The sequence below is a fragment of the Lepidochelys kempii genome, unplaced genomic scaffold (genome assembly GCF_965140265.1).
Source record: "Lepidochelys kempii isolate rLepKem1 unplaced genomic scaffold, rLepKem1.hap2 scaffold_37, whole genome shotgun sequence".
Taxonomy (NCBI): domain Eukaryota; kingdom Metazoa; phylum Chordata; order Testudines; family Cheloniidae; genus Lepidochelys; species Lepidochelys kempii.
In genome coordinates this window covers 365,201-389,770 of record NW_027333638.1, presented here as the reverse complement: position 1 = coordinate 389,770, position 24,570 = coordinate 365,201, and the positions used below count along the sequence as shown (strand labels likewise).

The 24,570-nt window shown below is 52.8% G+C and overlaps 1 protein-coding gene and 1 non-coding gene across 2 annotated transcripts in view; both read left to right on the top strand.

The window, feature by feature from the left end:
• LOC140904590 (uncharacterized) overlaps window positions 1-24,570 on the top strand; it is a 565,656-nt gene that overhangs the window by 498,167 nt on the left and 42,919 nt on the right. Inside the window, 1 exon segment of the mRNA XM_073327022.1 lies at window positions 12,947-13,867. Coding sequence (XP_073183123.1) covers window positions 12,947-13,867 — 921 coding nt within the window.
• On the top strand, window positions 19,926-19,997 carry TRNAA-UGC (transfer RNA alanine (anticodon UGC)). The gene has a single exon. It is a non-coding gene; the product is annotated as a tRNA-Ala (tRNA).

The window sequence follows — 24,570 nt, the reverse complement described above, 5'->3', positions numbered from 1 at the left end:
TAGCCGGTGACCTGGGGAAGTTCGAAGCCACCAACGTTCCCATGGGTGCCCCAGCATCTCTCCCATTCCTTGGGAGGAGTTACACCAGGCCCTTCCAGTTTCACGCCCTCCCTTAGGTCGGTGGTGGTCGATAGCACTCGCAGGGCGCATGTGGGAAGGTTTCTGCGGCCCATGCCCTTTGGCCACCCCAAAACCCCAGGGGGTCAAACTGGGATTGGGTCTTCTCCCCAACAAGCTGGCCAAACACAGCCACTTGGTTATGGGACTGTTTAACTTTCTTAACAGCTTTCACTTCATCTGAGACCTTCTCAAAGCTCTCCACACTGGGTCTTTCAACAGGACTGTCAGTGGATCCATTCACAACAGAAAATTTCTGGCTGTTAGGAACTGAAACTTTCTTGATAAAATCACTTTCACACCCTTCAGTGGCAGTAAACTGCTTGCAAAGACTCCATGAGGATTCCTTTCCCTAGGGGCTTTTCTATACAATAATTCACCTCTCCCAAAAATTCTGCCCTTACCCTCTTCACCGAGGGCTTGCTCTAGAGGAACACTTTCCTGAGCAACAACACACTCTTTCTGGGTCTCCCTTACATCCAGAATCACCTCTGGCCCATCCGGCGGATTCCTACACAATCCCCTTTCAGGCAAACTTACAGACTTCCTAGAGAAAAGGTCAGAAGCATTCTCCTTCCCTTTGCCACACACAAGTTCAGGAATCTTTTCCTTCTTGCTACCGGTTTCCACACCCTCAGGAGGTAACACAATCACATCACCTTCCTGCTCTCCTTGTGCCCTGGCTAGGATCTCACCCTGATTAGACAGAGTTGCTACACCCTTTCCAACAACACACTAGCAACAGGCAAAATACAAGCACCAGAATTGTCTCGTCTCTGGGATTTTACATAGACCCTAACTGGATGCGACCTAGTTACAGGGCCATTCTCCCGAGCAGACACAAACTTAGGACCCTTCCCTTCCTGGGCTTTAGCTGAATCCAGAACCAGCTATGAGACAACTGCACGCCCCTCAACCATCACAGGCTGAAATGCCCCTTCTGTCTGCTCCACAGACAAAGAAGAGCCGGACACAATTTCTTCTTTCCCAGACACCCAGCTTGGGACCTATCTCCCCTTGTCCCAGCACACAAGGCTGGTCACAGACAACTGCTTGGAGATCAGGGTAGCTCCCTCCAAAGGCAAGTCAATACCCCTGACAGACACAGGTACGTTTCCTTCACTGTCCCAATTCTCCACCCAGCTAACAGGTAAGGTCCAGGGACACTCCTCTTCCACTCTCCTCGACTTCCCACCCTGCTGACGAGACACAGCCATCAGCTCACAAGGCTGCCTAGGCTCATCCAGACTTTCCTTACCCAGCACCTTGCCACTCCCCACAGATCCCCTGCCCTGCCTGTGTCTCCCCCCACTCAGCTGGGGTCTCAGCTCCCCCCTTGCTCAGCACTGCCCTTGCTGTCCCAGTGGGGGTAGGCAGCGAGCTCGCTGCTTTCCTCACAGCATCAGAGCCAGCGTGAGCCCCCTCTCCGGTGTGCAAGGGGGGCGGGGAGCATCTCTCTGTCCCACCCAACTCCAGGGGTCTGGTTACAGGCAGGCAGATAGCTTGAGCCTAGCCGCTCCTCCCTGCTGCCAGCCAGGTCATCTGCATTTGCACTGACCATTTCCCTCTCCACCGATTGGTTCCCCGGATTCAAATCCTTGGCAGTTACAGGAGTACGGCCTGGATCCTGTCCCAAAGAGACAGAGTCACCCCATAACAGGGTCTTGCAGCTGGTGTCCTGGAGAACCCTAACGACCAGCCAGCCTCACCCCTCCTGGGTCTGCACAGGGATCTGGGCCATAGGGAAGGCGAGGGGCTTCGTCCCTGGGACCCTCACCCAGCTCACACAGCCCCTCAGCCTCTGAGGCTGCACCACCCAGGGTCTGACACCAGTTCTCTCGGTCCCAGGATCTCGCCACCCCAGGAATGTCTCCCCATTCACCATCACCTTCCGCTCCCACTGGGGGTCTGAGGGGCCTGGCCCAAGGAAACTCCACACAGACATATAGGTTGGGACCAGGAGTGGGAGCCTGTCCACCTCCCCACCCATCTGGCTGACGGAGTCTATGGCCTTGGGACCCAGCAAGGGAGCTAGACACTGGGGCTTTTCCGCAGGGTCCCCCGGTTCAAATCTCCAGCCTGCTCAAAGGCAGTGAGGTGGGCATCCACATCCCCCCTCCTTAACCAGGAGCAGCAATTTAGTCTCGAGGTTCCCTGCGGAACTGGCCCCCCGGGGTCTATCCCCACTCACCCCTGGGGGGTCCCCTAGGCCTCTCCACTCCCCCACCGCCAGTTCATGCTGCTGCTGCTGCTTCTGCAGCTCTTTCTCGGGCTCTCGCTGTCTCTCACGGTCCTCTTGCTCTCTCGGACTCAGCTCCAATCCTGTCCGACTCCGATCCCCGGATGGGGAACCCGATCGTGAAGATCCTCGTCTGGTCGGGGACAGGAGTCTTGGGGATGCCTGGCCACCACTCCAGCTGCTCCCAGATCCTGCTATAGCCCCATTTCAGGTCAGGAATCTGTCCCTTAGAGCGGTCATCCTCCTCCAGCTGCACGATTAACTGTGCTTCAGTGAACTTTCCAACGCTCAACCCTCTCTTTCTGTACAGGGTTACAATGTCCTTCTTCAGGAGACGGTGACAGGCCCTCACTCCGCCCTTCCCAAGTTGTTGTGGACTCACAGGCCTGTGTGCTCTCAGCTCCCCACGGTTTCCAGGGAGAACCCCTAGTGTGCCAGCCCTTCTCGAGATCACCCCCTCTTTGTCAGGGTCGAGCGGCAGACTCCTCCGTCCCTGGGACCGCTCGCTGCAATCCCCAGGGGAACCCTGTTACTGCAAAAGTCCTTCTCTCTGGTCACACAGTTCCAGGAGTTAACCGCCCCCTGAAACTGTCTCTCTCTGAATCTTCAGCACGTCTGGTCCCTGTCAATCCCCCTTCATTTTACTGCTCCCCAGTCACTTACTGCAGGAAGCGCTGTCCACGGGGTGCAGTACATCCCACCGCTGCCACCAGTTGTCACGGAGTCCCTGGGCGATGCTCTGGAACTGCTCCCCATGAAGCCAGGCAGGACTCTGGGGCAGTTGCCTTTCTGTGAGCAGCCTGTCTTCAGGACACACAGCTCACCCGGCTTCCACCTTCCTGGGTCTGACCTCGGACCATTCAGCATCCTCTGCCCCTCCATGCCCTTCCCACAGCGAGTCCGCTCAGGCAGGGCTCCTGGGGAAGCCAGAGGGTCCTGCCCCCCAACTCCGCAGTCAGACGGGACTCTCAGCCAGCCAGTAAAACAGAGGTTTATTAGATGACAGGAACATGGTCTAAAACAGAGCTTGCAGGTGCAGAGAACAGGACCCCTCAGCTGGGGTCATTTTGGGGGGGGCAGTGAGCCAGACAAACACGTCTGCCCTTCACTCCATGTCCCAGCCAGCCCCCAACTGAAACTCCCTCCAGCCCCTCCTCCTCTGGGCTTGGTTCCTTTCCTGGGCCAGGAGGTCACCGGATCCCTTTGTTCTCCAACCCTTTAGCTCTCACCTTGCAGGGGGGAAGGGCCCAGGCCATCAGTGGCCAGGAAACAGGGTGTCGGCCATTCTCTGTGTCCAGACTCCTGCACACACCTGCCCTCTAGGGCTCTGCAAGGATCATACACCCTTATCCCACCACCTAGATACTTAAGAACTGCCTAGGGGAAACTGAGGCACCCCACACTATTCAGAGGAAACATTAAGAACATTAAGAACAGTCCCACTTTGTCACAGAGGTAAAAGCTGAGTGTATTTCCCACCACTATTTGGTCAATGAATAGAAATGGGCAACATTGGCAAACGTTTTAGATCCATATTCAGGAATCTGAGAAAAGGTGTAAATCTGAGATTTTCGTCGTAATTTATAATTACGGAGACAGGGAAAGCTCTCAGGGGCATATTCAATTAGAAGTAGACAACTAGAGTAAAAGTGGGGCAAACTTTTTTATCAATCTTTGAGACGTACAGAGAAAACGTGTCACAAACTACGCAACTGAGAACATGGGATAAACGCCAAGAGCGGGGGGGGATTTTATGTGGCTATTAAAGAACTAGCTGGAAAAGAGGGGACCGTTTGTTTATGTTTTGGACAGGCTGGATTTTATATGACAGAGAGTGATCGTCGTCGTCCCCCCGGCCCTGGTCACCTGGGCAGCAGGGAGCCCTCTGAGGGGCTGACTGGAGGGGGTGGGGGGGAGCTGGAGGGCTCCCTGGGGGAGGGGAGGGGGCGGCAGTGGGGGATGGGCAGGTGGGGGGCAGGTGGGGGCTGGGGGCAACGGTGCGGAGTTGGGGGCATCAAGTGGGACTGGGAAGCCGGGATCGGGGGCAGCCCCATGGGAGACACGTCCCCTCCCTTCCCCGCCCCGGCAGAGACCCGGCGTCTCCTCCCACCCCCACGCCGGGGCAGCCAGGTTGGGGGATGGCTCCGGGCTCCAACTTCCCACGGACACCTGGACAAATCGCTGCGGAAAAACGGGGGGGGGGAGGGAAATCCCGCCCCCCCCCGCACGGGAGGGGAGTTTCAATGGACATGTGAGGAGGAGGGAGAGACGGGGGGGGGGGCATCGGGGAGACCAGAGAGCGGATCAATGGGGGGGTGGGGGGGAGTTTACAACCAGGTGGGAGCTACGGAGAGGGAAAGGGGGAAAACTGGGGGGCATTTGTGCCCGTGGGGGGGGAAGGGGATCCAATTAACTCCCCCGCCGCCCCCCACTTCCCCCCGGGAATTTCCTGGCTGCACAGAGACAATTCAACCCTCACCCCCCCGCAACTCCGGCTTCTCCCCCCAACACCCCCCAAGGGACCCCGCCCGCCGGGCCCCAGTCTCTGCCCCCCCCAATCCCAGCCGTGCCGGGGGCAGAGAGTCACTTTCCTGCCCCCCCCCACCAGCGCTCCCCCCCCCCGCGGGGTCTCCCACTCACCGGGTCGGGGGCGGGCAGAGCTGGGGCTGGTCCCAGCTGGAGAAAGCCCCCCCCCCGGCCGGGCACGGGGGGGTTAATGACGGGCCCCCCCCAGCACAGACCCCGGAGCGGAGCCGCAGCTGCTCCTCCGAGAGACCCGACACGAGGCAGCGCCTGGGGGCGGGGCTTAGAGCAGACCGGGGGCGGGGCAGCGCCAGGGGGCGGGGCATGGAGCAGACCGGGGGCGGGGCAGCGTCTGGGGGCGGAGCCCGGAGCAGACGAGGCGCTGCCTCGTGTCGGACCTGTAGGAGGAGCAGCTGCGGCTCCCCTCCGGGGTCTGTGCGGGGTGGGGCCCGTCATTAACCCCCCCGTGCTCCGGTGAGTGGGAGACCCCGGTGCGGGAGCGCTGGGCGGGGGGGGCAGGAAAGTGACTCTCTGCCCCCTACCTGCCCATCCCCCACTGCCGCCCCCTCCCCGCCCCCAGGGAGCCCTCCAGCTCCCCCCCGCCCCCTTCAGTCAGCCCCTCAGAGGGCTCCCTGCTGCCCAGGTGAACGGGGGCCGTGGGGGGGGGGACCATCACTTTCTGCTTATGTTTTGGACAGGCTGGATTTTATATCACAAACGGTCCCCCCTTTTCCAGCTAGTTCTTTAATAGCCACATAAAAGCCCCCCCGGTCTTGGCGTTTATCCCATGTTCTCAGTTGCGTAGTTTGTGACACGTTTTCTCTGTACGTCTCAAAGATTCCTCAAAAATACCCTCAACGTTTGCCCCACTTTTACTCTCGTTGTCTACTTCTAATTGAATACGCCCCTGAGAGCTTTCCCTGTCTCTGTAATTATAAATTACGACGAAAATCTCAGATTTACACCTTTTCTCAGATTCCTGAATATGGATCTCAAACGTTTGCCAATGTTGCCCATTTCCGCTCTATTCATTGACCAAATAGTGGTGGGAAATACACTCAGCTTTTACCTCCTATCAACAACTGCGATAAAATCCCTCTCATTTTCCACTTTCCTCTCTATAATTTGCATAAATGGATCCAAAATCCCTCAGATTTCCACCCTTTCTCTTTCATTTCTGAACATTGATCTCAAATCTCAGGTTTCCCTCTTACGATGTCATCATCAAATGTCAATTAAAAATCCTCTTGGGTTTGGGGCTGTTCCCCATGTCTCTAAATCCTAGCAACTTGTCCTTCTTTGGGGGGAACCTGTTGCCCTGAGTCCTTCTCCATCCTGGTTGGGAAATTAATCCCCCTGCAACAATGATCATCTTTCCCTCTCCTTTGAGAATCATTTGTTCCCTCCTTTCTCTCTGTTAAAAATGTTTACTGATAAAAGAGACTAGCCATATATTCAATACCCATCAAAGCCAGGGGCCTCCCCCTGTTTGGGGGATGGGTGGTTCCCAGTCGGTAACAGGAGAGTTGGCTGGACCCTTTTCTTTTCTCCAGCTGGCACGGGATGAGGAGGTCCCTCTGAGTGCAGCGTGGGTCCAGAAGTATCCCAAACCCCATGACAAAGGGTCTCCGTGAGGGGGGGGCTTCCCGCAGTGCAAAGCTGTAGCCAACTCTGGGGTGGATCCACGGTGGCCATTATTTGCTAGTGACAGAGTATGGAAATGTCTTACTTATTTTAGCCCTCCATGGCTTCCCTTCTCCTGTTAAAGAGGCGTCCCCCCGGGCTCCCTCTGCCTGTGTGACTGGCCAGCAGGGGGTGGTGATAACTTTCTATCCACTTACCAGACACTGTGAGAGAACATTGTTGATGGGGGGGGCAGGTGTCTGTGTGGGGAGATTGCAGCGGGAGCTGAAGGGGCATTGTGGTAGGGGGAGGCCTCTGGGTGGCTGGGCAGGGGGGGGCCCTAGTCAGGTTGGTGGATTCTGGAGGGTTTGGGGTTTCAGGGGGTAGTTCTGATGTGCCCAGCCCTAAGGCTATGGGTCCTGGAGGTGGGTATGGCTGGGGGCCTGTTGGCTGCAGACCAGTGGGGGTGGGGGTCTCTTGGGCAGGTGGGGCAGGGGATTAGATGCTGCCTGGTGCTGTGCCAGGGGCTCTGTCTGGGATTGCCCAGCTGGCTCCTGGGACCATTGCCATGCCCAGTGCACAGAGCTGTGGTGGGGCGGTCCCTGGTGCAGAGTGAGGGGTCCTCCTGTAAAGCGTCAGGGGGTCCTGCTGGGAGGAGGAGGGGGTCCCAGGCAAATGGGCTGGCAGATCCTGGTGGAGGGCAGGTGGGGGTCCTAGGCAGGCAATGGGGAAATCCCAGGCAGGCAGTGAAGGACTATAAAATGACTCTACAGTAACAGCCCCCCAACCCATTTCTCCTGCCATCTGCAGGAGCAAATCCAGCCATGGGGGAGCAAACAACCCAGGAATGAGAGTTTCCTTGCAGACAGGCATGGAGAGGGCACAGGGAAAAGGAGATAGAGAGACTGACAGGGTCCGTGGGATAAAAGAGTTTTGAAAGAGATTTCCAGCTCTCTCATCTGCCCAGACAGATGTATTACTGCACTGTGGGGAGAATCACTTTCCTGTGGACGAGACGAGGATGAGAGAGAGGAAAACCCAGTTCCTGACTCCATGTCCCTCCTGCTGGGGTGTGGCTGCCGTGGGGTCAGTGTCAGAGGGAATCCTCGAAAGGGACTCCTTTGGTTCTGCTTTTTTCTGGGATTGCGTTCAGAGACTTTATTTTGGGATGCGGGAGGGAGAAAGGAGGTTAAAAGTGTGTCTGTGGGCCTAGCCTGGCAGGAGGGGCCAGGTCTCTGCTGTAATCCAGAGATTGAGCATTTTCTCAGCACGGCAGAATCTCGGATCTCGCTCTGCAGGGAAAGAGCCCGGGGGAAGCGTGATGTGAATTGAACTAATGTCCGTTCCTAAACTTCTACAACAGCCCTTCTTGCCCGGCCAGGTTGCAGAACGACGCTCATGTTTCTTTCCGGTTCATCCCGTCCTCCCATGGGACAAGGGAGCGACATGGCTGCAGAGGAGCCAGCTCAGGTAGGGATTATTGTGGGGGGTTCTGATCTGTTCCTGCAGGAGGGAGAGGGACAGGAAATACATGGGAGAGGGGAAGGTTTGCACTGTCTGGGTTGGAGGTTGGAGTGCGGCAGGAAATGCACAGGGTGGAGAAAGGGAGGAGGCCAGGGGGTGGCAGACCTGCTGGGAGTTTTTTAATAAGTGGCCTAGATTCTAGGAAGAGACCCATGAGGTTCGGAGGTGGAAATGCTCCAATCTGGTGAACAGAAAATAACCTACCTAGATGGGGCTGGGAAAAAGGACCAGACTCGTAGTGCTGGAGCCTGACCCAACTAACCAGCGGGTGCCTTGAAATACGAAGGGGGAAGCCACCAGTCAGGCTTAGGGGAGATTCCCCTGCTTCATATCCAGCTCTAGGAGTGGCTAAGTCATTATGCAAGGTAACCTATTTCCCCTTGTTTTTTCCTGCCCCCCTCCACGCCCCCGACGTTCTTGTTAAATCCTGGATTTGTGCTGGAAATGGGCCACCTTGATTATCATACACATTGTAAGGAGAGTGATCACTTTAGATAAGCTATTACCAGCAGGAGAGTGGGGTGGGAGGAGGTATTTTTTTCATGATTTGTGTGTATATAAAAAGCTCTTCTACACTTTCCACAGTTTGCATCGGATGAAGTGAGCTGTAGCTCACGAAAGCTTATGCTCAAATAAATTGGATAGTCTCTAAGGTGCCACAAGTCCTCCTTTTCTTTTCACAAGGAGGAGGGTGTTGGGCTTCCTACAAGAGATCTCTCCCTAGACCCTGCTCGGGGCAGCATCTCCGGTATCAGTCTGTGGCTAGTAGGTGTGTGATTGATCTCCTGGGAGAGAGGAGGGGTGTCTCTTCGCCCCCTCACCCTGGTGTTTCCTGGGTGCTCTGAGTGGGGTGGGGGTGGGACTCTGTTGGCTGCGGTCCACCCAGAGTTTCCGTTTGATTGTCTCCTCTCCCCCACGAATAGTGGGGCTGTGAGTGTGGGGCTCTGGCTCTTTCAGGGGCCGGTGACCTTCGAGGAGGTAGCTGTGTATTTCACCAGGGAAGAGTGGGCTCTGCTGGACCCCGCTCAGAGAGCCCTCTACAGAGACGTCATGCAGGAGACCTATGAGACTGTGACCTCGCTGGGTAAGGATTCCTGTCCCCTCGGTTCTTGGAAGGGGAACGGAAGTGATGAGGTTCACGCCACCCCCACAATGCCACCTCTGCTCTGTCCTGTTCCAGCATCACCCCAGCATGCCAGTGACACACACACGACCAGCGACCCTCCCCTGCTGCTGAACGCTGTGGGAAGAGAGCACAGGAGCAGAATCGCACAGTGTCAAATATCTCCTGTTTGCACAAGTAAAACGGGGGGTTAGGTCCAGCATAACGAGCAGAAGCTTCCTACCCCTGGCCTTCTCTCAAACCCTGAGCCTTCTCCACCCAGACCAGAATGTGCTTGGGGTGTAAGAAGCAGGCTGCTGGGGTCAGAGCGGCTGGTCCAGGGTTACTGATCACACAGACCTTGAATGCTGGCTGGGGGAATCCAGACAAGGGAGCTCCAGCAGCAGAACATTGAAACTCAGCCAGGATTACAGATGACACAACTCCTCACTGCTCCGGATTGCCCCGTGCATGGGACAATGGCCTCAGTTGCTGGTGAAAATCCTTGAGACCTGGAGAGTTGCTCCCCTCATCCCCATGTGCAATAGCCACAATCTACCTTCTCTGCAGACTTGGTTTTTTGAGTCCCTCATTCCTGAAGTCACATGACCCCGATTCTTATTTTTCACATTCTGCTTTTCTAGACTATTTAGAGTCTGTTACTTCTGAATGATAGTTTCTAATTTCCCAGTGTTCTCCACAGCCAGGGATTTTCCTACTCCCTCCCATTGCACTGGACTCACTAGGTTCCCTGGTATTTAACAATGGCCACACTGGGACAGACCAAAGGTCCATCTAGCCCAGTGTCCTGACTTCCGACAGTGACCAGCGCCGGGTGTCCCAGAGGGAATGAACAGAACAGGGAATCATGAAGTGATTCATCTCCTGTCACCCATTCACAGCTCATGACAAACAGAAGTTAGGGACACCATCCCTGCCCATGCTGGCTAATAACCATTCACGGACCTGTCCTCAATAGATTTCTCATGGTGTTTTTTGTTTTTTTTTTTGTATCCCTATTATAATCTTGGCCTTCACAACGTCCTCTGGCAAGGAGTTCCCCAGGTTGACTGTGCGTTGTGTGAAGAAATACTTCCTTTTGTTTCTTATAAACCTGCTGCCTATTAATTTGATTGGGTGATTCCTAGTCCTTGTGTTATGAGAAGGAGTAAATGACACGTCCTTATTTACTTTCTCCACGGCAGTTTTGATTTTATAGACCTCTCTCATATCCCCCCTTTGTCTCTTTTCCAAGCTGAATAGTCCCGGTCTTTTTAATCTTTCCCCGTAGAGAAGAGTTTCATACCTGTAATCATTTGGGTTGCCCTTTTCTGAACCTTTTCCAATATATCTTTTTTTGAGATGGGGCAACCACATCTGCAGGCAGTATTCGAGATGTGGGTGTACCATGGGTTTATACAGAGGCGATAGGATATTTTCTGTCTTCTTATCTATCCATTTCAGAATGATTCCCAACATTCTCTTTGCTTTTTGACTGCCGTGGCACACTGAGTTGATGTTTTCAGAGAACTGTGCCCAGTGACTCCAAGATCCCTCTGTTGAGTGGAAACAGCTCATTTAGAGCCCATCATTTTGTATGTGTAGTTGGGATTATGAAGAAGAGCATCCAAATGCGTGTTTACCTTCATTCCCTCAGCGGTCCTCATGGGAAACCCTGATCGGTTCCAAAGTGTATTAAAACCTTTCTTAAAGGGTTACCTCTTGGTGGTTATCAGGTCCTGTGAGTTTGTAGCCCAGAAAGACCCCCCTCAGTCAGCTCAAACTCAGCTGTTTATCCCCCAAAAGTCTGTCGTCTTCAGTCTCCTGAATGAGGGGAAATCCGTCACTTCCCCTTTCTGCGTTGGGTAAAGCTTCAAAAGGTGGAGCTCTGCATAACCAGCCTTGAGATCTGGCATTCATCACCCTGTCGTGATACCAGCTTGCACAGGAAACCCATCCCGCAGCCCTTCCTGGTATCATGTGGCGCATCTCGGCATCATAGTCTGTGAAGAATTCATGCTTTCAAGGGCTGTCTTAGATATACAGATAACAGTCATAATTAGGGCAAGAGTTTGCAGGCAATGAAAAGAGAGTAATTGACAAACGTGAGCAATATCTAATCCTTTAAAGCCTGAAAGTGCCTTGGGGGGAGGGGACAGGAGCCGGCTGTGTGGGGGCGGTGGGGCTCAGATACTGGGCATTGAGAGCCTAGAACCAGCTGTGCGTTGGAGAGACGGGGCATGAACCAGCTGTGTACAGGGGAAATGAGAAGGGGAGAGGTGCTGTGGACACGGCCGCGAGCAGCTGTGAGTGCCGTCCTCTCTGCAGCATGATGAGAGAGCCTGGCGTCCCACTGCCGATCCCAGACTTGTATGAGGAGGGAAGAAATTGGCATCAAGTCTCAACCGCAGCCAGCCTGTGCCCTGGGGAGGAGACGGGTGTCTCCAGGGAGAAATCTGGGGGATTGTGACCCTGCATGCCCCACCCACCCTCTGATCAGCAATTCGGGATATTAACGGTGTTTCCACAAACAAAGAGTAATTTTGGGAAAAAATGCAGTCCTAGCGACAATTTCTGGAAAACACTGGCCTTGGTTGTAACATTAAATCCGATAGTCTCAAGATCTAGGCCTGTGTTGATCAGATCTGCCACTCTGCCTTCACGGAGTTCACTCTGCTGGTGAGTTGTACCCCTTCCCCCATTCTGTGTCTGCCTTGTCTATTTAGATTGTAACTTCTTCAGGACACGGGCCATCAACGCTTCTCGGTTTGTACTGTGCCTAGCAAAATGAGGACCCACTGTTAGTTGGCCCTTAGGCACTAAGGTAATGAATATGATTTATAATAATCATCTCCTGGCACTTTGAGCCAAGGAAGCTGGCCTTGGGACGTTACTACTTAAAAGTGAGCTGGGCTTAAAAGCATGGAATATTCTTTGTGACAAGTATCCCACAAATTCCACTGACCTCCCTTGTTTTCTTTGCCTTGAGCAGGGTTTCCAGTTTCCAGAACTGATGTGATCTCGCAGCTGGAACGAGGGGAGGAGTCGTGCGTCCCAGACCTTCATGGTTCTGAGAAAAAAGTGCTCCCGAGAGCTGCCTTCATAGGTGAGGCATTGGTTAAACCAACCCCAAAACTGTCGGTGAATACAGGAAACATTTGGGATGCCCTACAAAGAGCTTGTGAGCTCTCCAAGTTCAGGATTGTTCCCTGCAGATGTGGAATCGTTAGGCAGAGGTCACTCATGGCTTCCCACCTATCCTGACTGACAACTGGCAGCAGGTCCCTCCCCAATCTCGCTGTCCCCTGAGATTTCTTCTGAGATACGGACCCAGAACTGATCCCTTCCTTTCTCTCCTCTGGGGAAGGTTGAAGGGAAAATCAGCTCCTGATAGGTTTGATCTGTCCTGTACATGTTTTCGTTCCTTCATCCCTTTTTCCATTCTTCTCTCTGAGATTTCCTTTCTCTCTGGCGCAGGCAGAGACTTACGTCTGGATTCTCTCGGTCTCCCGTCAGGTGTTGGGATGGTGAGTGAAAACGAGGAGGAACCCCAGCAGGAAGACGCTGAGCGAGTAGAAGCCCATGGGATGTTGTCAGGAAGGTCCAAAGGGAATGATTCTGGGAGCTGTGCACGCCCAGAAAAAACAAAAGCCTGTGAGAGTCAGCAGAGGCCAGAGGAAAACTTCGGTAGCCAGTCAGACCTTATTACACGTGAGAGAATGAACTTGGAAGGAACACGCTACACATGCCTCGACTGTGGGAAAAGCTTCAAAGGGAGCTCGGGCCTTCTCACACATCAGAGAATCCACACGGGTGAGAAACCTTACGCATGCTGTGTGTGTGGGAAATGCTTCAAGCAGAGCTCGCATCTCATTGAACATAAGAGAATCCACACGGGTGAGAAACCTTATGGATGCCCTGAGTGTGGGAAACACTTCAAGCAGAGCTCACACCTTATTACACATCGGAAAATCCACACGGGTGAGAAACCTTACGGATGCCCTGAGTGTGGGAAACACTTCAAGCGGAGCTCACAACTTATTACACATCGGAAAATCCACACGGGTGAGAAACCTTACGGATGCCCTGAGTGTGGGAAACACTTCAAGCAGAGCTCACACCTTATTACACATCGGAAAATCCACACGGGTGAGAAACCTTATGGATGCCCTGAGTGTGGGAAGCACTTCATTGACAGTTCATCCCTCCTCTCACATCAGCGAATCCACACAGGGGAGAGGCCCTACACATGCTCTGAGTGTGGGAAAAGATTCAATCACAGCTCTACCCTAATCACACATCAGAGAACGCACACAGGAGAGACCCCCTACATGTGCTCTGAGTGCGGGAAAAGCTTTAATCGGAGCTCTGTACTGACCACACATAGAAGAATCCACACAGGTGAGAAGCCTTATGGATGCTCTGAGTGTGGGAAACGCTTCAATCGGAGCTCATACCTTATCATACATCGGCGAATCCATATGGGTGAGAAACCTTATGGATGCCGTGAGTGTGGCAAACACTTCAATCAAAGCTCAGCCCTTGTCACACATCAGCGAATCCACACAGGAGAGAGGCCCTACACGTGCTCTGAGTGCGGGAAAAGCTTCAATCAGAGCTCTACCCTAATCAGACATCAGAGAACGCACACCGGAGAGAGGCCCTACACGTGCTCTGAGTGTGGGAAACGCTTCAATCGGAGCTCAACCCTTATTAGACATCAGAAAATCCACATGGGAGTGATCTGTAACAAATGCCTTGACTAGGGCTGGCCAAAGGTATTTTTTTCTTTTAAATCACATTTGCTAATTCCCACTTAGTGATCTGTGCCCCATCTTCACCGTGGTTACTCAGCTCCCCCAGATGAGTTGCCTGCTCCTGCCTTTTGCAGCTCACCCTTCTTTGGGGTCAGTCCTGTGATGTTTTCTATCAACTCCTTTCCTTTTGGGTCGAAGGAGCGTGTGTCCCTCCAGCCAGGAATGTTCATCAGCTCCAGGTGGGGGAGAGAGGTTTGTTCCCAACAAGCTACACTGAGGCAAAAACTACCCGTGCCTTACATCCACTAGGACTGTACATGGCGTTGGCAGCTGAAGTCACTGATCTTGGTGTTAAAAGACAATTACAGTTGTCGTGCAGATGCAGGCGAGGTGCAGTGGTTGGCATTAGCTTTCCCCTTGACCTGACCTAAACTCCATCACATATCCTAGTCTAAACAAACCCTGCGCATAACAGTTATACTGTTCCCCCATTTAAAAACAATTGTTAGTCATCAAGTTCCCCCACCAGGATCATATTGTTTCATTCCCAGTTGTCACAGTTCATCAGAGCGCTGTTGCTTCAGGTTTTCCTGAAGGCAGATATTTTTACTCCCGTTTTCCTCCCTTAAAATATATTGAAGTATAACAAAGAGCAGGAATAGGGAAGGGATAGGGAAAAATGTCTTTTCCCCTCTGTAACAACAGAAGAACATAGGGTAAATCAGAGGGATTCTCCATCACCATCTCTATCCCCCTGTTCTTCAATTGGAAAGGTCAATATTTCCCGAAGGGGCTGGGAAGAGGATTCTCTAGTAAATGATTTGGAACTAAGCAAAAGACCCATTCATTTGCCTCCCAAAGCAGTTGTGGCCCATGCCCTGCAGGAGGTTGCTCCTGAAGATCTTCCCTTCCTAATCAGGTGCATGTTGCCTCTTATTTGGGAAATGCAATCCCTTCCTAGGTAGAGATGGGAAAAATGGAAGTGACATTTCTGTTCAGCTCACTCCTGGGAGATGCTGTAAATGTGTAGGAAATGGCATCCATGAGGAATGTGATAGAGCTGCAGAAAGACACCCATTTTGAGTAGATACCTGACATTTGGTGTCTTAGAGGGATTCTAAGCCGCACCTGAATTTAGTCCCTTATTTAAATCTGTGCCACCAGATTAAAGAAACAAAAGGGCATATTTGGGGGAGTTCTACCTCAGTATCGCTACTGGTATGTCGTGTGGTTGGTGAAGAATTCTACGCCAGAGCCGTGTAAAATTGCTACAACTAAGGTCAAAGATTTGACAAGAACTCAGGTAGAAATGAGAGGTACGAGTGGTTGATTTTCACCCCAGAGATGGACGCTATGGTGACCTGTGGCCAAGGTAAACTGTTTTTAGAATTGCTCACACTTCTAAAGGATGCCATGATGAAACTGGGAACAACTGTCTTTTACCATTTGGATCCCAAGTTTCCTGAAGCACAGAGAGAAACAGCTGATTCCTTCAGAGCCATGCCATGCCTATGGGTCCCAAACTGGCTGCCTTGCTGGACAAGAAGCACTTCCGTGTTGGTTAAATGATGGTAGCCAATGAGGGAATGTAACAGATTCCAAGTTCAGACTGCAGGATACATGAATGCTGAGTCCAGAGTCTGTGGTTTGGTCTCTTAGTTTTGCTCTTGAGTCTAATGCATGTGTCTCACTTTTCCGCCTCCTGCTACTCTGAAAGATTAGAAAGTGTGAAAGTAGAGCACAGGTGGTTTTTCTCATGATGCAGCCTTCCCACGTAGTGTGAGACCCCTTCCACCCACACTTCTGGGAGAAGACCCAGGGAGAAATGAACCCTCAGAAATGGAAGGCTCCTAGGTTATGGTCGAATGTGACTTCACACAGAGCTCACTGGGTGAAAATGGGAATTAAGAGAAAACTGCCCTAAAGGTTTATAGTTTGTAATCTTTGAAGAAATTGTTACCAGCAACAAGGAAATTGCACATGAAGTTTATTAGTGTAAGGTAAGAGGCTGATTCTGTGATCACTTTCAGTGTTACAGTATAATTCAGGTTTTCTTCTAGCCCCCTCCTCATGATGCAGCCTTCCCACGTAGTGTGAGACCCCTTCCACCCACACAGGTGAGCCAGAGAGTTCCCCAGGGCTCTTGTTCGCAAAGCAAAGATGTCACATTAGGCAGGAGATGTCAAGATCTACAATGGTGATGGGCGAGTGATGGGAGCTTGTCTGGGTGGTTGTTGTTTGGTTGTTTTTTTTCCATGTAATTTTTGTTTTGTTTTTGCAACTAGTTCTTTTTATAGCTGCTGAGCCCCCTTGTCCTTTTGAGCACAGCTCTTTAACCCTCAGGCCTGGCTCTGGAAACCTCAGAACCGGCTTTGCGTTTTTTTTTCATGTTTGCTATCTTCCGAGTTCGCACATCCACACGACATGCGGTTCACAGCAACGGATACTTTGAGAAACCTGCTGGGTGAAGCAGGCCTTTTCCAAACTGACATTGGCCCAAATTCTGCCTCAATTCAGCTGGATTGGGACACGTCTGTGTCAAAGGAGTGGTTCACACCTGATTTGCCCAGAGACCTCAGAGGAGGGGTAGTTAGATATAGGATAAGTAGGAATCGACAACAATGAAGTTAAATATAAAGGTGAAAGACCCTCACCTTGCAGGTCAGCAAGCCTGTTCTGTTCTTTCCCTCCAATGCATCTGGCACTGGTCGCTCTCAGGTAGCACACTGGGCTTGACAGACCATTGGTCTGACCCAGTCTATGACCTGTCGTGCGTTCTTATGGAAGCCCTCTGCGGCCTTCTCTACACGGGCAAGTTTCTGCACAGGAAAGCAGCTTTCTGCGGTGTAACTCCCGAGGTGCGCACGCAGATTTCGTGATGCATGATAGAAAGGGGCCATGACAGGGACACACTGCCGTGCGGGGTCAAAGTGAAGGAGCTGTGACATGCCTACCACAAGGTGCAGGAGGCAAACTGCTGCTCCATATTGGGGGCTAACTAACCCCAGCATCACGGCAAGAATCTACCTAGCAGCTGGAGAAAAAGTATGAATGAGAGACAAAGACACCCCCACGTGGCCTGTCTCTTCCCCAATCTCAACACCTGGAAGATTGTCTGGAAGACTCAGAATTTGAACTGCGGAGATTGGTCCCAGGCTGAGAGGGAATTCAGTCTGTGTATTAAGAACTCAACATTGCCTGGAGCAACCAGTGAGTGAGAAAAGCTGTTTGATCCAATTCTTGCTTAGTATATTCAAATTAGAGTTTAGACTGGGAGTCTGTTTTCATTTGTTATGTAAACACTTTTGACCTCTGTGACCAATACTTATACTCAGTTAAAATCTAACTTTCTGCAGTTAATAAACTTATTTTACTATTTTATACTTACTCCTGAGTTTGTCCAAAGTGCTTGGGAAAGTTGCTCACATGACAAAGGCTGGTGCATGTCCCCTTTATTTTTGATGAAGTGGCGAACTAATTAATGAGCTTACACTTTTCAAGAGAAAGCCGTGAGCCGTGTAAGATGGTACATTTCTGAGGTGCAAGGCTGAGAGCTGGGGAGATATGCTGGTGTCTCTGTATAATTGAGGAGTGGTTTATAGAGCATTCATGCAACTGAGTTGGGTGCTTTGCTGCATGTTGTTGGCCAAATGATCATAGAATCCTAGGATATCGGGGTTGGAAGGGACCTCAGGAGGTATCTAGTCCAACGCCCTGCCCAGAGGAGGACCAATCCCCAACTAAATCATCCCAGCCAGGGCTTTCTCAAGCCTGACCTGAAAAACTTCTAAGGAAGGTGATTCCACCACCTCCCGAGGTAACCCATTCCAGTGTTTCACCACCCTCCTAGTGAAAAAGTTTTTCCTAATATCCAACCTAAATCTCCCCCACTGCAACTTGACCATTACTCCTTGTCCTGTCATCTGCTGTCACTGAGAATAGTCTAGATCCGTCCTCTTTGGATCCACCTTCATTTCGTTCAAAGCAGCTATGACATCCCCCCTCATTCTTCTCTTCCGTAGACTAAACAATCCCAGTTCCCTCAGCCTCTGCTCATAAGGCATGTGTTCCAGACCCCGAATCATTTTTGTTGCCTTTCGCTGGACTCTCTCCAATTTCTCCACATCCTTCTTGTAGTGTGGGGCCCAAAACTGGACACAGTACTCCAGATGAGGCCTCACCAGTGTCGAATTGAGGGGAAGGATCACATCCCTCGATCTGCTGGCAATGCCCCTACTTATACACCCCAAAATGGGACTTATACACCCCAGTCGTCTGGGACTTCCCCCGATCACCATGAGTTTTCAAAGATATTGGACAATGGCTCTGCAATCACATCCGCCAACTCCTTTAGCCCTCTCGGATGCAACGCATCCGGCCCCATGGACTTGTGCTCGTCCAGCTTTTCTAAATAGTCCCGAACCACTTCTTTCTCCACAGAGGGCTGGTCATCTCCTCCCCATGCTGTGCTGCCCAGGGCAGCAGTCTGGGAGCTGAGCTTGTTCGTGAAGACAGGCAAAAAAAGCATTGAGTACATTAGCTTTTTTCACATCGTCTGTCACGAGGTTGCCTCCCTCATTCAGTAAGGGGCCCACACTTTCCTTGGCTTTCTCCTTGTTGCCAACATACCTGAAGAAACCCTTCTTGTTACTCTTAACATCTCTTGCTTGCTACAACTCCAGGTGTGATTTGGCCTTCCTGATTTCACTCCTGCATGCCCAAGCAATATTTTTATACTCATCCCTGGTCATTTGTCCAATCTTCCACTTCTTGTGAGCTTCTTTTTTGTATTTAAAATCAGCAAGGATTTCCCTGTTAAGCCACAGTAATGTCCCGAGCTCCCCAAGTCCCATTGACAGCTGAGCTCTTCCTGCCCATTGAGCCCAGCAGAGACAGTGGGTGGGGGGTGAGTTTGTACCCAAATAACTGACAGAGCCAAGCAAAGAGCAAAGAAATGTTTCCTTCAGTCACTAGGTCTCTGTTTCTGTGGCTCACTCTCTCTCCCCTTCTCTGATAACGAGCAACGGTAAGAGAGGAAGAGGTTCAAACATGTGCTAGGTGGTGGCTAGGGTGGGATGACAAATTGAAAACCATCACAGAGCCCTCTACTGTGACACTGAGACGATCCCATTCTGACCTTTTACTGACACTTCTTTAATAACTAAAAAAAAAGAACAGGAGGACTTGTGGCACCTTAGAGGCTAACCGATTTATTTGAGCATAAGCTTTCGTGAGCTACAGAATGCACCCGATGAAGTGAGCTGTAGCTCACGAAAGCTTATGCTCAAAAAAATTGGTTAGTCTCTAAGGTGCCACAAGTCCTCCTTTCCTTTTTGCAGATACAGACTAACACGGCTGCTACTCTGAAACCTGTCGTCATTAATATCGGTTCCCCTGACGTACGTTGCTAAGATTATTTCAATAGCTCCTACACCGATACCTCCTGCCCCTTCTGGCTGGTTCATTGCGCTGTTTGGAACCTGCACCTAAAATTACACCCTCCCTGGGAGCAAGATTCAAAACTGCCCAAGGAAACCCCATTGGGTTTCAAGTGCCGCACAAGCAAGGAGGCAAAGGGACAGTACAGGGTCGCAGAGCTTCTCCTTTGTCCCAGGGAGAAGGATCTAGTGGGCTAGATTAGGGGGGCTAATAGTCATGACTCCTGGGTTCTCTTCCTGGCTGTGGGAGGAAAGGGGTGTCGAGTGGATTAGAGTGTGGGGGGGACCTAGGAGTCAAAGAAAAAACACCTCCCTTGTGTTCAGCTTCAATGCCTTTCAGCAGGGGCTGGCAGCTCCAGCCAGTCAATGCAGGGGAGAGGGCCAAGTGTATCTCTGCACCCTGAGTCCAGGGCAGGCCCTCTCTCTCCCCCACATAGAGAAACTGGCCCTGCTGCAAAGTGACCCCTGAGAACCAGCAACCTCCAGGACAGAGGGTTTGGCCCTCAGAGCAGGGAATGTGTCCCCCATGCTGCCGTTAGGCCCCTGGAGGCTCTGGAAACAGGAGGGCTCTGAGCGTAACCCATCCCAAACAGCCCCCGTCTGGGGATGTAGCTCAGTGGTAGAGCGCATGCTTTGCATGTATGAGGCCCTGGGTTCGATCCCCAGCATCTCCAAGTTCTCTTTTCACCCTGCTGCTTTGCTCAGGCCCAGAGGGGATGTGGCCCAGCAGGAGTTTCAGTCCTGCTCAGTGCGTGGCAGGTGCCAATTGCACGGAAGGTCTGTGGGGGTTTCTGCTCCTAAGCCACCTTGGTACATTTAAGATTCCCACCCAAGGGGCGGCTTGGGACAGTAGCGGATGAGAACGGGGAATCCTCCAGCCCTGGAGGGAAAGGTCCCGTCTGCCCAGACTGAGGGGCAAGGAGACGGAGGGGCAGTCCGTGCTCAGAGAGGAGAGAGCTCAGTGATTTACACCCACCAGGGGACACTGTCTTTTTGAGGCGGGTGCAGCTGGCTTGGGATGGTGCTGACGATGGATAGAAAACAGGCTGGAGTCAATGACAGATGGGACCACAGAAGGGGAAGGAGAAGGGCATCTCCATAGAAGGTCCTGGGTGCTCAGATACCCCAGTTCTAGGTACCCTGGCCTGTCCCAGAGAGAAAAGACAAAGAGGGACCCAGCCCCCCGACAGTCATCCCATGGACAAGAATCTGGTTGGGAGTGGGGTGAAGGTTCCCGCTGGACAAAGGGAAGCTGAAGTCCCCCAGCATCCTGGAATTTAAGCAATGCAAGCTTCAAACCCTGCACGGGTGGGGCCTGAGGGGCACCCGCAGAAGGTTGGGCTGGACAGGGTCGACAGGTTTCTACAAGTTTTGGTGGTTTCCAGAATGGGACCAAGTCCTGCCTCCCCATCCACCTCCCCCCACATCTGCCTAAGGCTCTGGGAGGGAGTTTGGGTATGGGAGGGAGAGGGAAAGGGGTTGGTCTCTGGGAGGGAGTTTGGGTGTGGGCTGTGGGTTGCGGCAGGGGGTTGGGGTGCAGGAGGGAATGCAGGGTGCGGGGTCTGGGCTGGGGCAGGGGGTTGGGGTGCAGGAGGAGGTGTGGGGGCAGGCTCTGGGAGGGAATTGCGTGTGTGGTGTGGGCTCTGGGCTGGGGCAGGGGGTTAGGGTGTGGGAGGGGGTGAGGGGTACAGGCTCTGGGAGGCAGTTTGGGTGCAGGTGTGGGGTCTTGGCTGGGGCAGGCCGTTGGGTGCAGGAATGGGTGGGGTGGCCAGGTTCTGGGAGGAAGTTTGGGTGCGTGGTGTGGGCTCTGGGTTGGGGTCGGGGGTTGGGGTGCAGGAGAGGGTGCAGGTTGGGCTCTGGGAGGGAGTTTGGGTGTTGGGTGTGGGCTCTGGGCTGGGGGAGGGGGCTGAGGTGCAGGAGAGGGTGCAGGTCGGGCTCTGGGAGGGAGTTTGGGTGCATGGTGTGGGCTCTGGGCTGGGGGAGGGGGTTGGGGTGCAGGAGAGGGTGCAGGTCGGGCTCTGGGAGGGAGTTTGGGTGCAGGGGGGTGGGCTCTGGGCTGGGGCTTGCAGTGTGGGAGAGAGTGAGGGTGCAGCTCTTACCTCAGGCATCTCCCAAAAGCGACCCACACCCCCATCTGGCAGCAGCTCCTAGGTGGGGGGTCTCTGCCCATCGCTGCCCACGGACACCACCCCAGCAGCTCCCATTGCCACAGATGGCAGAGTCGGCCCTCGGGGCGGGGGCAGCGTGTGGAGATCCCCCCACCCCCGGGGCTGCAGGGACGCGCCAGCCGCTTCCGAGACTGGCAGGCCACACGGAGTGTAAGCAGTGTCAGGGTGAGCCTCACCCTGACATCTGGTGGTGAGGTCTGGCAAGTTGTGGAAAAGAACTTCAGGGGCCGATCTCATCTGCATAGGCACACCCACCCCGCCTAGAACAAGGCCATAGCTGCCCAAATGGTCACTTTGGCTGCTGTGGGATCCCCAGTGTCTCTGTTATTGGGGCAGGAAGAATAAATTGTTATTACCCTGATTATGGGAACTGTGCTGGGAACCGTACTTGGCCTTTTGTTATGATGGAGGGACTCACCATCAACTGAGTAGCACTCGCTAGGCAAGGGTCATGGGTTCCAAAACTCTGTGAATTGAGAGAGGTTGAGGTAAGTATTAATACTTGGTGCCATGGGTCCCTTGGTGATGGACTTACATGCTAATTGCTCTTCCTTTTCTCTCCACTGTGGAATCTCAGAGCTAATTTTGATTCCGTTAGGACTCTAGTTACAGGCTGCTAAGCTCATTTTGGGCTAATGGTGTCCCAGCACTGAGGCTCCCCTACTACAAGCGGACTTCACCAAAGAGCTGAACTGAGTAAGAGCCGAAATCACTGAGCATTGTGTTAAGTAGTGGGGGAGCCTGAAGATCTATTGTGGAGAAGTTTGCGGGACGGCTGGAGTGCCTCGTGGACAGGCTGGTGGAGCAGTTCGTGGGACGGCGGGAGCTGCTGGTGGGCCGCGGAGCGGAGCTGAGCGAAGCCGTTCGTGGGGCGGCTGGTGGAGTGGAGGCCTATGGGGCTGTGGGGCAGTCAGCTTCAGATCATGTTAGGTGCCTTTTACCCCCGCCCCCATCTCCACCCAGGTTGGGAGGTGAAGCTCTGCAGATAAACTTTTGAACTTTGGGGCTGCCCTGACCAGGGACAGAGACTTTTGGGTCATTGGACTTTTGGGACTTTGGGTGATTTGGGGTTGCTGGACTCAAGAACCAAAGGGAAAGGGCATGCCCCAATTTGCTTGGGGTGGGTTGTTTTTTTTTGCTCGTGGGTTGTGTTATGAATCCTGTTGGTGCTGTTTCCCCAACATAATGCCACATTGTTTCTCTCTGTTATTAAAAGGCTTTTTGCTACACTCAGACTAGGTGCTTGCGAGAGGGGAAGGATTGCCTCTGGGAGGCGCCCAGCGGGGGTGGTACATATTTGTCCCAGGTCACTGGGTGGGGGCTCGAGCCGGTTTGCACTGTGTTATTGGAATGGATCCCCTAGATATTGAACCCGGCCCTTGTTGCTGCCAACTCTGACGGGCAGAAGGGTTAAACGGAGCGAGGGTGGGCAGGAAGCCGCCTTAGCCCCCTTGTGCTGCCGCTGATGGCGGTGGGGGGTCCCCAGGCCCTTTTAAATTGCCCGGGGGCAGCAGGCGGGGCTGGGGGAGACACCGGGCCCCGGACTTTGGTGGAGCCAGGCCCCCGTGCTCTTATGTTGCTGGAGCACAGGCACCAGGGGCCCAGATGAGGCGCCTCCCCTGCGGCTGGAGGAGCATGGGTGCTAATCCACATTTTGGCGGGTTGGTTTTTGGAAAGTTAAATGAAGGCAGCCTCTGTTCTGGGCTCGTCCAGTTTCAGGCCCTGACGCTGATTTGCACAACGATGAATCTCGGAACAGGCCAGCAATGAAATGACGGCAGAACCTGAGGAAGGAAAAGCCTCCGGGTTCGTCTGTGGGCCTTGATGCCGAACGGGAGCCGTAATTTGACTCGCTTTGTGGCTGCGGCCGGTAAAATGTCAGGACAAAGTCGTCCCAGTGATTGTGACACTGGGTTTGAGGCGGCTTTGGTCTTATTAAAATGTAACTAGCATGGAACACTTGTGTTCTTAAAGGTGGATTCCCCAAGCAATCCCAAGTTGTTCTTCCCAGAGCTGGGTGATGGTGGGCAGCAGGGGATCTCCTCAGTCTGTGGGGGAATCTCTCTGGGCCCCACTGTTAGTTCTCCAGCCTTTCTCCCCCTAACCACGCACACCCCTCCCCACCCATTATCAATGCTTTACAGCGACCCCTCCCTCCCCTTATGGGATACAGACTCTCGGTGACAGACACTGACTGGGGCTCCCCTCTGCATAGCCCCAATGGGGAAGGAAAGGGACTGATGGGGGAGGAAGAAGACGGGCAGAAGGAGTCAAATGCGGCTAAACCAGAATAGAGGAGATTTTCTTCCTGTTAAAATGGACTGGAGTCTCATTGCTGGAAAGCCACATCTTGAGTGAGGTTTGCCCTAGTTTCTATTACCCCATGGAGCTTCCCCAGCTTGCTTGTCCTAATTCACATGGAAAGTGCCATGAGAGGAAGGTCTGAAATGTGGACGTTGGTGCAAAGCTGTGCTGCCCAGTGCAGTCGTCTGGGAGCTGACCTTCTTCGTGAAGACAGAGGCAAAAAAAGCATTGAGTATGTTAGCTTTTTCCACATCCTCTGTCACTAGGTTGCCTCTCTCATTTAGTAATGGGCCCACAGTTTCCTTGGCTTTCTTCTTATTGCCAAAATACCTGAAGAAACCCTTCTTGTTACTCTTAACTTCGCTCGCTAGCTGCAACTCCAGGTGTGATTTGGCCTTCCTGATTTCACTTCTGCATGCCTGAGCAATATTTATATACTCATCTGTGGTCATTTGTCCAATCTTCCGCTTCTTGTAAGCCTCTTTTTTGTGTTTAAGATCAGCAAGGATTTCTCTGTTAAGCCAAGCTGGTCGCCTACCATATTTACTATTCTTTCTACACATCGGGATGGTTTGTCTCTGTAACCTCAATAAGGATTCTTTAAAATACAGCCAGCTCTCCTGGACTCCTTTCCCCCTCATGTTATTCTCCCAGGGGATCTTTCCCATCAGTTCCCTGAGGGAGTCAAAGTCTGCTTTTCTGAAGTTCAGAGTCCGTATTCTGCTGCTTTCCTTTCCTCCTTGTGTCAGGATCCTGAAGTCGACCATCTCATGGT